General features: G+C 42.8%; 2 protein-coding genes across 2 annotated transcripts; both read right to left on the bottom strand.

The window, feature by feature from the left end:
• Positions 1-1,689: 1,689 nt before the first annotated feature.
• On the bottom strand, positions 1,690-2,660 carry LOC120292505 (G-type lectin S-receptor-like serine/threonine-protein kinase At1g11410). Its single transcript, XM_039310724.1, has 2 exons — positions 2,337-2,660; positions 1,690-2,058 (listed from the first exon to the last, which is right to left on the bottom strand). The coding sequence occupies exons 1-2, from the start codon at positions 2,658-2,660 to the stop codon at positions 1,690-1,692; spliced, it is 693 nt and encodes a 230-aa protein (XP_039166658.1).
• A 711-nt stretch (positions 2,661-3,371) lies between these two features.
• On the bottom strand, positions 3,372-7,392 carry LOC120292866 (G-type lectin S-receptor-like serine/threonine-protein kinase At4g27290). Its single transcript, XM_039311366.1, has 7 exons — positions 6,039-7,392; positions 5,432-5,566; positions 4,847-4,998; positions 4,488-4,698; positions 4,163-4,400; positions 3,935-4,085; positions 3,372-3,832 (listed from the first exon to the last, which is right to left on the bottom strand). The coding sequence occupies exons 1-7, from the start codon at positions 7,282-7,284 to the stop codon at positions 3,524-3,526; spliced, it is 2,442 nt and encodes an 813-aa protein (XP_039167300.1). The 5' UTR covers positions 7,285-7,392; the 3' UTR covers positions 3,372-3,523.
• Between the last annotated feature and the right edge of the window lie 3,390 nt (positions 7,393-10,782).

Genomic DNA, 10,782 nt, shown 5'->3' with positions numbered 1-10,782 from the left:
AGCTTTCATGTCGCCACCAAGGCACATTTACTCTACGCCATGTGGCGCTCAATCTAATGGTTGAAGTTTTGGCCAACTCAATCCTATAGTACTCTCTTACAAAAGCTTCCACTTGCCTCCTATAATCCGGGACCACGTTAACCTCCCATAGCCGATCTAACACTGCTTGCCATTCAGGTGGAAGAGTGTTCATCAAAACCGGCACCTTCTCAAAATCCGGCATAAGATAACCATTCCAGATGATTTCTTGTATCATCTGATTGACCCTGACCATGTGTGATACTAAATCACCATCAAGCCACCGATAATCAGCTAACTCTTTCATCAGCCTTTTAAGTCTTGCTTTTCCTTCGTCCGTTCTCGAGATTGCAGGTATCCGTGCATAACGCATCATAGTTCTTGCAACAAATGCAGAACCAATAAATGGATCACTTATAATCCACAATAAACAAAATGGAAAATACATAATTTTCCATGATTCATGCAACAAATGCAGAATAAAAAATGGATTACCTCTAACCCATACAGACATAATTGAAAAAGAAACAAATTCCTTCTTTTTTTTTTTTTTTTTTTTTTTTTTTTTTTTTTCAGGTCAACGGTCAAAGTCAACGGTCAATGGTCAACGGTCAACGGTCGGACGGTCGGACCGGTCGGGCAGGTGGGCCGGGTCGGGTCGGGCCGGCCGGTCGGACCGCCGCACATGCGCGTGCACGAGCGCGACGTCATGCGACATCGGCCCGGACACGTGCCGCGCATGTGCTAGGCATCCGCGGGTCGGGTCGGGTCGGGTTGCCGGTCAACCGGCGTCGGCGTTGACGTCATCGATGACGTCATCCCAGCGGTTACCGACCATTGGGTGACGTCAGCACGCGTCGGTCCGCCGACCGGCGCGTGCCGTTTCGCCGGCCGGCGGCGAGCACGTGTCGGTTGCCGACCGGCGCGTATGTCGCACGCGCTGGGCGAGCCAGCGCTTCCGGGCGCGTCGCGCCCACGCGCAGCGGCTTCTAGCCGCGCGTGTGGGCACGTGCGGCGTCTCCCGGCGGCGTTCAACATATCGCCAGACTCGTCTCAACGACCCCTTTCTCCCTATGCCATCAAAATTTGATTTTGACTTACGAAAACTCGGAAAAATGGGCGAACAAGCGCTCGGGTGTCGGGATTTCTTGCCCGATCCGTATGGCCGAATTACTTTCGCGAAAAATCAATCAAAAAACATCAAACAGGTCGGGAAAACGTGAACTAGGGCTCTGATACCAATGTTGGGATTAACGGATCCCCAAAAACCGGATTCGACACTAAATCGAACCCCTAAAACTGAATGCGAAAGATGAAACCCGGGAAAACACGTATCACCGATCCTAAAGCACACCACGGATTCGAGCGTACCTTGTTAGCCACAGATTAAACACCAATGCTGAAGATCGAGAAAGAAATTCTGATCCGATGATGTCAATTCGCCTTGAAGGGAAAACGGCGTCGCCTTAAGCGTTTTGAAGAAAAGAGAGGGAGAGGAAAACGTACGTGCGTTATTATGCCAAGAGGTACGTTCTCTCTCTCTCCTCCCTTATATATGTCCCTCCAAAAACAAATAATCGTGCATCTTCATCCATGGGCCCTACTCTTGTGGGCCGGGCTTTTAGGCCCAACATGGGCGGACGGGCCTTAAGCCCATCTCATATAAAACCATCAGAAGTGTTTAAGGGAGCCTGACTCGTACGCCACATATCTAGAGATAACTGATGCATTGGCAACGCCATACATCAGAGAAACCTCCATTGCGTTAATCGTAATTGTGATATTATAGACAAAATCATTAGCCATCTCGGGAAAGCTACCCTGCTTTTTCTCAATTATTGCTCCACCCCGCCAATACGGATCTTGACCCTTGTAAAGGAAATACTGTGGGTACCCTGTTGGTTCAAACCTGTATGAACAACTGCCTGGTGCAGGATCATCTTCGGATTTCCAAGATGTCACGAATCGGTTCAAACCAGTTCTCCGGTCCAACCCAAGCTTCATGGACGGAAGATAGGTATCTGTAGGATAATCAAAGCTCTGCCAAACAACCACTTTGCTTAAATCATGTATCAAAACCAGATTACCTGAATCCAAAAGCTGAGCAGAAGTGGAATTATCTAAAGTCGTGGACGAAACATTGGTTGACCAAATGGGGAAGCTTCCATTGTTTGCATTGATCACCAAGTTTCCATAGCGATCCAATGCAAGAACTCCTGAAGTATCATTCAGGGGATGCTCTCTGTTAGCAACCCAAACAACGGTTCTCTCCGGTTGTCCATAGTACCAAATCCCCAGGTAACACGAGCTTGAGTTACCTGGGCTGAAGAAACCGAGACAAATTTTCTTCCTTGGGAGATTAAGACATCACCATCTTTCAAGGTATTATTTGGGGCAAGGGTGTCCGAAGAATCAGTCGAATGAAGCAGAAGAAACAAAACCAGGATGTGCAATGACACCGTTCGAGTGATCATGCTGTACTTACATGGGGATGCAGCTTCATTATGTTTCAGGCAAGATAGCAGAGATATGGCGTTTGCTTCATAACCATCAAAACAGGAACATCTCAATGTACCCCAGTGGAAAATGTGCCATGAAGCGGCGACTTCAACGTCAACGGTCCAAGCTTGACTTTTCTTCATTCCCTCGCGGGAACGCCATTGATTGCGCTAGTCAACATCTTTTTTCCTTTCACTTTTGGAAATCTCCCGAAAGGTCCAAGTTGATCGGATCTTGTTGCTCGTTGCCATTGGCTCCCGAGTATATTTAATTAAGTTCATGAAGGAAGGTCAAACTGGAAACCCGGTTCCTATGTAGATGCTGGAAAGGAGCAATTTAAAACGAGATGAAATCATTGTGAACGAACACATGAAATAAATTGTGGCTAAACATGATTTTGATATCATATTGAAATGTCCAATTCAAAAGCTTAAGTTAATAAATGAAGGCAACCACATGTTTAACTAAGCATATGAACCCCATGGTCAAGGGATGTGAGATATTTCAATCTTATAATAAAAAAATTACAAACTATAAAATAATCACTCATGTTATTGATTTAGGTTATCACTTTAAGGGAGCACCGGATTCTAACACGTGACATTAGAAAACGGGATCACGCTGCACGTCTTGTTTTCTGTTTTGGCTAACCATTCGCTGATAGGCATTTATACTCATAGTAGATTTGTTGTTGCCCTGAGGCAGTACAGTCACGCCTCAGCTATTTCCATATTTTGAAGTGAAGGATTTAATGCCATATCAAGTTTCAAAACTCCTAGTTGCTTAACTTTTGAGTCATTGTTGAAGGAATAAAGCAGGCACAGCTGTTAACTTACCCAGAAGTAGTAACACTCTGCATGAATATCTAAATCTTATGCATCATTTATAACAAAAAACAAAAATAATATGAAGAACCTGTACACATCTGCACCCTATATACTTTTCGTGTATGAAAGAATGTATAACCTGTTGCTCTTCTCGTTGCTCGAGTATTCTTTTCATGCTTTCATCTGCTCTGTAGAGCTGTGATAGTTACATCATTGGAAAAGTTAAGTATTTTAACACTAGAGGATGAGTCGGTGCTCATAGCGAAGCTCTCCGCACTAAATCCCGGTTCCTTAGGTTGAGGAACATCAGAAGTCTCGCTGCCTAACATAAGCACGACCGATGACATTGTTGGGCGGTCTTCGGGTCGCTGCTGCACGCACAAGAGTCCTACCTGGATGCACCTCAGCACTTCCTTCAAAGGAAATTCTTCCTCCATCAGGACATCTACTAGTCCAAATGCATTCCCCTCGGTCCATAGTTTCCATGCCTGAAAATACGTTAATAACAAGTTAATACATATCATAGAACAACAGAAAGATTGAAGACCAAGCATCCAATCCGAGCCAAGCACAAGCAGGGGAATACTTACATGTCCAACGAGATTGAGGTTGTGGTCCGGGTGATAAAATCCCCAATTCTTGTGGCCGCTCACAATCTCCAGTAACAGTACTCCAAAACTAAACACGTCTGATTTTACTGAAAAATGGCCTTTCATCGCATACTCGGGAGACATATAACCGCTGTAAGACAGAAATAGAGCATCAGAATATCCACAAATTAAAAAATATTCTTTGAAGCTAACAGTAGAAAAACTTACTATGTCCCAACTATTCTGTTGGTCATTTCTCCAGCATTTTCTACGGTAAATGTTTTTGCAATTCCAAAATCTGAGATTTTAGGATTCATCTCGCTGTCTAGTAAGATGTTGCTTGGTTTGAGGTCTCGGTGGATGATTCTCAGCCTGGAGTCTTCATGGAGATAGAGAAGTCCACGGGCAATCCCCATGATGATGCTGAAGCGTGTCTTCCAGGTCACAAGTTTCCGTTTAATTGGATCTTCACAAAATATGAGATGAGTTATTGAGGGAAAAACTGTAGAATCTCAAGCAGGTTGAAAAAGTGCAAATGGGGTGAAGGTCGCACTGAAAAGGTGGTGGTCCAAGCTTTGGTTCGGCAAGTACTCGTAGATTAACATTCTTTCGTCTCCATGAATGCAGCATCCTAGGAGCTTCACAAGATTCCGGTGTTGAAGTTTGGCAATCAGTATAACCTCGTTCTTGAACTCTTTCAGGCCCTGCCCAGAGTTCAGTGAGAGCCTCTTCACAGCAACATCTTGCCCGGTGGGCAATATGCCCTGGCAGATAGCGTATTACATGTTAGTAAGATCAAAGTAGAAAAGAATTATAAATTCATCTTCTCATATTCGAAACCATTTTCATTGAGTTAATATGAGAAAAATGTGACTTTTTAACTACCTCGTATACTTTGGCCAAAAAAAGTACCTTGTATACTTCACCGAACCCACCCTGCCCAACCTTGTTTTGGAAAGAGAAATTGTTTGTGGCATCAGCAACTGCAACGATATCAAGAAGGGGTAATTCAAGGTCTTCCTCCGGACCACCATCTCCTGAATCTCGATAAACTGAGTATGTAGCTACAACAGAGGATATAAATCAGCCATCAGCATAAACAAACGCGTAATTATGCACCACAATCTCAAAAATATGACAAAGTCCAGCATATCCTGGGGGTTTGTTGAGCAAAGGGAATTAAAGCAACTTTATGAAGCATTTGTTTCCTGAAAGTGGTTATCATCAGAGAGTGTTCTCTCACACTGAAGCTGGGTGTGATGCTAAAGCTAACCAATGTTTTCTTAGGCCCTCATTAAGGATGTTAATAGATTTATAGGCCTTTCAGGTATGCTTTCATTGAAGGAAATTTTAGCATAATAAGCAAGAAAGGAACATGTAAAGATAAAGAGTCATGAACATACTTTCATCAATTTCTTACTTTTCTTATTCATAATGAGAGAAGCAAGAAGCATGCTGTTTGCAACAAATAGTTTTATGCCGTGATAATGACTTTACCTCTCCTTCTCTCTTTCCTTCTTCGGAGAGCATACTGGCCAATGAACGTTAGTATAAGCATTCCACATACCGTCGAGACAGATATGCCAATGGCGATTACTATACGCCTTCTCTTCTCAGCTCGAGCAATTGCATCTACTCATTGAAAAAATTCAAAATAATCATATGCTGTCATACTCAAACAGAGAGCTTAGTAACCACACGGCAAAAGTTCTTATCTGTGCCACTGTGCTCTCCTCATCACAGAATATTCAATACAGACAAGTTTCTTGTACTTGTTTTTTTATCTAACATCAAGCATATATCAATGTGTATAACTAGGACATGCTATGTGATTGCACCTCCAGAAAGAAAAATTTCTTAATGAACTTCCAGGGCTTAGAGATCCTATTTAAATGACAGATTTTAGTGGATTCGACACAAACACACGAGTGACCGAATTTGAGCCTCCTCAATGAGAATATTAACTATAACCATGTCATCACATTCACATAAAGCATTTCCAGGCAAGGACATGGATTTCCTTGGCAGCTATTCAACTGAAAACCTCTTTAAAGCTAGCTAGTGATGGCAAAAGAAAATCAGTAAGAGCTAGATGGATTAGTACCTATCTCTGCCTTTGCCATTCGTATATATATCACATCTCCGCCTGAAGGATAGTTCTTCATGTCAACTAAATCTGCAAACCACAAAAGACAATCCCCACCATTCCCATGGACATCTACCCTAGTGAATGCCATACAAGAGCAATTCTTCAAACATTCCCTCTCGCATTCCTCAAGGTTCGAGCTTCTATTCCCCAACAGACGTGAATTATCTGGCAACTTCAAACCCTTGTACTTCACAAAGCCATCACCATTTCCACAACTCAAATTCCATGTCCGGGAGCACCCACCGGTCCAATCAAGGGGGTTCGAATCGTTTCTCCTGAACCCCTTCAAGCACCTGCAATTTCCAACAGTGGAATCATAGCAGATCCCATATGGCCCGCACGTGCCATAATTATCACAATAGTCCCTCTGTAGAGTAACCAAATTCGTCCATTGATTGTCCAACCAAGCGAGATATTGGATCGCACCCTCCGGGGTCACGATGAATCTCGATAGGGTCGAATTATCGACCACCGTGTATGTGTAATACACCTCTTCAGGGCTGGAAATGAACATCGGATTGAAGACCGCATTGGCCTTGAACTCATTACTCCCACTGAACCTCTCTCCATTCCAAGGCCCCCATCGAAACTCCTTCTGGCTCCCTTTCCACAGAATCAACTGCGGAGCATCTGGCGGCTCGAGGCTAAACGTGTACTGGCCACTCGACGGATTGGCTTCCGAGGCCCACGACGTCATGTTCCGCTTCAAACCAGTCCTCAGATTCCACCCCAGTTTCATCTCCGGCAGCAGAGTGTCAGTTATGTTATCAAAGCTCTGCCAGAGATAATCCCCTGAACCATCAGAAGCACTTGCATCACTCAAAACAAGATTGCCATTGTCCAGGAGCCTCAAGAATGGCTCATCCACGGCCCCAGCTGGGATCACAGACCAGTAATTCATTGACCCATTTTGGAGAGACACTGATCCTTGCGAGCTCAGCGCCAACTCTGCTGAGAAATTGGTGATTGGGTTGTTCCTGTTGGCCACCCATGTGACTTGGAGAGGTATGTTCTTGTACCAAATGCCCAGATACCTGGCACTCGACTTGTTAGGACTAAAGAATCCAAACTCAAAGACTTGCCCAGATGAAACCAAGGTCTGTCCATCTCGCAGCGTCTGGTTGGCCGACAGAGTGTCTGCGGCTTGTGCCAGCGGCGATGCTAGAAAGCAACAGAAAGCGAGAAACAGAGGAAAGATCATGGCTCTGTTGATGGCGAGAGGAGGTGGGCGATGCGTGGAGTTGCTGCCCTGCGAAGTGGGAACGCATGGCGAGGTCTTTTCTTGTGGAGGGATCGCCGTTCACTGTGTGATGCTTTGAATAGTCAGAGAGGTAGATTGGATCGTCGCAGGCGCTCGACGACAACATATTTTCATCTGTGGACGCCTGAGCTTGGAACGGTCAAAGGTGGCGAACGTGCGGGTGCGCAGATGAAATTTATCAAACTCGTCGAAAATCAACGAACTCGTCTCTCGCTTTGGTTCCAGAAGTCAAAAGGGATGACCCACCCGATCGACCGGCCTGTTGAAATAGTCTGACCCGAGGCCATCGTTTAGACAGTGCATCCTCGTTCCTCATTCAAGGACCGCTTTCATCAATGCCGTCCCCAAGCCCCGACCTCCCTTCCTTCTCTCTCTCTCTCTCTCTCTCTCTCTCGAAAGCTCACTTAACTGCAACAAATAGGACCAGGAAAAATCACATTCCAAGTCCTTCATTTGATATTTTCGTAGAGTAATACTAACGTACTAAGGTATATACGGCTTCATTTGGTTCGGCATTTTAAATGAGCTTTGAGACTCTAAAATCCCTTAATCAAATGCAAATAGTTTTTGTTCATTTTTTCCTTAGTTTTGGGGAAATACAATTGCATTTCCTATAGGGTTTTAAAGGCCTTTAACCCAAAGTAGGTTGGGAATCTTTTTGGAAGTTATATTATCGGAATACAAGTCTTAGCGCCGTTACTACTCATCATTATTCATCTTCTCCATGGCTTTGCATAGAGAAGCCGAATAGAGGCCGGCGACCGTCAGCCAAGGGGTAGCATGCGGTGACAATCACCACTTGAGGGGTTGCGTGACCCTAGCAACTTGCGTGAAGTTCGTGACCACCTAGCGACCGTCACTTGGCCAGGGGGTTGCCTAAGGTCACATGTCGCCTAGGTCACGTGACTCAAACAATGGTCACCTAGGTCTCATGACTCAAGCGACGCCTAGATCATGTGACTCAAGCAACTCTTGAGGTCACACAATCTTAGGCGAGACTATTTGATGACAGCTGATCTTTATCAAACAAAATGTAATTTTTACCTAATCGTATTTATTCTAATGCACCTTAAATTGCATTTCGAAAAATCTCCTTAACTAAAAATATTTACATTTTTCCAAGAATATTTTACTAAACCAAACCAAATAGGGCTATGTCTTTATGACTAGACTGCTACGTAAACAATTTGGACTAAAATTGGTGGAGAAATAGTCCGAGGGAGCTCACCTCTTGCTTAAGTTCCGGAGGTCAAAAACGAAGGCCGCCTACTCAACCAAAGCCTATAACCACTAGGGGTTCGCCCGAGTGGCCACTCTTCCAACTTGGAAGAGGGAGGTGAGGGTTCAAAACCTCACGGGTGGGATTGGGGTAGGGACGATTTCACAAGTGGGCATCGCCGTCCCATCAGATAGGACCAACCAAAAAAAAAAAAAACCAAAGCCCTCTGGGAGCCGACGTGTGAACAATGCTCTCCCATCAATGCCCTCGGCATGCCTCTTTCTCTCTCTCTCAAAAGGTCACTTGCCAACATTAAATATCACGAGCACAAAATAACATTCCAAGCCCCTCGTTTAATATTTTTGTAGAGTAATACTAACATAATAATATATATTTATTTCATATGACTATATTATTACATCAGTAATTTCAATAAAACTAATTGGAAATGACTATATTGAACTTTCTTATTAAGGTTTAGAATTAAATTGATAAAATTAAAAAGTTTTAAATTGAATTGATATTCATATAATAAGTTTAGCACTGATTAAATAATTTGCTTGAGGAATGGACAAGTGAATGATATAAAATAATCTTGATGGCGGAAGAATGGAGAGACTATCATAATAAGCTCATGCATCAATTTGTACGTAAATGTCTAGGTGGCTTGGGAAAGTAATGTTTTTACCAGAATTTTTAAGAACATCAAGGATATGTCTAGGATTTCTTTTCAATTTTCAGCAAAAATAATTAGGTGGACAAGTAAAATGCACATCTAAGCTGTATAAATCTAACAGAATTTATGTAAAACCTAGTGGACCTACCTCATCAAACGGTGCACATGGACTCATAATGTGATGCTCTAAGTCTCAAATTCAGAGGGAGACGATATTATGAAGGACAACCGTCCCTTAAATGGTCATCACCTTGCATTTCTTCTTCAACATCTTCTAGGCTGAATTCCATTATTCTTATGTCCAAAGAGAACTTCTCATCTTTCCTTCCCTGCGTCATGTACATGATCTCCAACTCTTATGCCTAAGAAGAATGATTCACTATATTCAACCGACCACGTACGATGACCATGGAATCATAAAACTGGCAGAGATCATCTCTCACACATAAGTGAATGTGGTGGTCCACTCACATAGAAGAAAATCCCATTGCATTTAGGAATTAGCTGTTGGATTAGCTGTTGGATTAGGGAGGTGTTCATGTTGGCATTATATAAGGTGATATGAAGATTTGATTAAAAAAATGTCAAACTAATTCACTACTCTCATTATTTTGGTGGCCACATTTTTAGAAATCATGTGGGAATAGCAACTTCTTAAATGTTAGAATTCGATAACATAATTCTCATTTCTCATCAATCCAATCGCTAGTGACAATGCATCCTTCAATAGCCAAGCCTAGGCCAGCCCATCAGGATCCCTATATCATTTAGCCTGCCAATCAATGGTTTGTGCTTAGGCATGGGCCTAGTTGGCGAAGGTCGGCATGATCCAATGCCCACTCCTAACCAGTGGGTATGAGACATTTGCTAGTGCTCTTTATCCTTTTGTATAGAGAGAAGCGTGACCTAGACGATATGTCGGGCTATATGTGGATGCCAGCATGCTCAAATGAATGACATCATTGTTTGCATTAGTTGACACCATAAGAAATTTTAACGGAATGATTACATTGAGTAAATTTTCAAATATTCAAAGATCACATCAAACAAAAAGAAAAAAAATCAAAGTTCACATTGAATATTGAGAGGATGTTTAAGCACATTTTGTGTCGTCATCTCTTACTTATTCAACAGGCAAAAATATTATTTTAAAGGCCTCGACAATGGGAAATCTTGTCTTCATGATACATCCAGGTCGTTACGTGATTGGCAAGGACTTCCGATGTTGAAATTCAATAAGACAACTCCATTACGACATTCACTAAATTGTAGGAAAAACTGTTCATAAAGAATGGAAAAAACATCCTTCGCCGCACATGTAAAATATTTCTGGTCAAAAAGTCAAAAAATCAACTGTTTTTTTGCTATAATATGGTTTGTGGCAGGTAATGGCAAGCGATTATAGTATTCTTTCTAGAAGACATGAAATTTGTCGGTACGATTGACTTGTATCGGCCTGCAGTTTGAATGGAAAAATCATTTCTCGCGGCTCTTGATCTTATCTTCTACCTTTTTTGCATTTTATATTATGTTTTTTTTTCTG

This window comes from Eucalyptus grandis, chromosome 4 (assembly GCF_016545825.1).
Source record: "Eucalyptus grandis isolate ANBG69807.140 chromosome 4, ASM1654582v1, whole genome shotgun sequence".
In the NCBI taxonomy this organism is placed as follows: Eukaryota; Viridiplantae; Streptophyta; class Magnoliopsida; order Myrtales; family Myrtaceae; genus Eucalyptus; species Eucalyptus grandis.
This window is presented reverse-complemented; position numbering and strand designations above follow the sequence as displayed.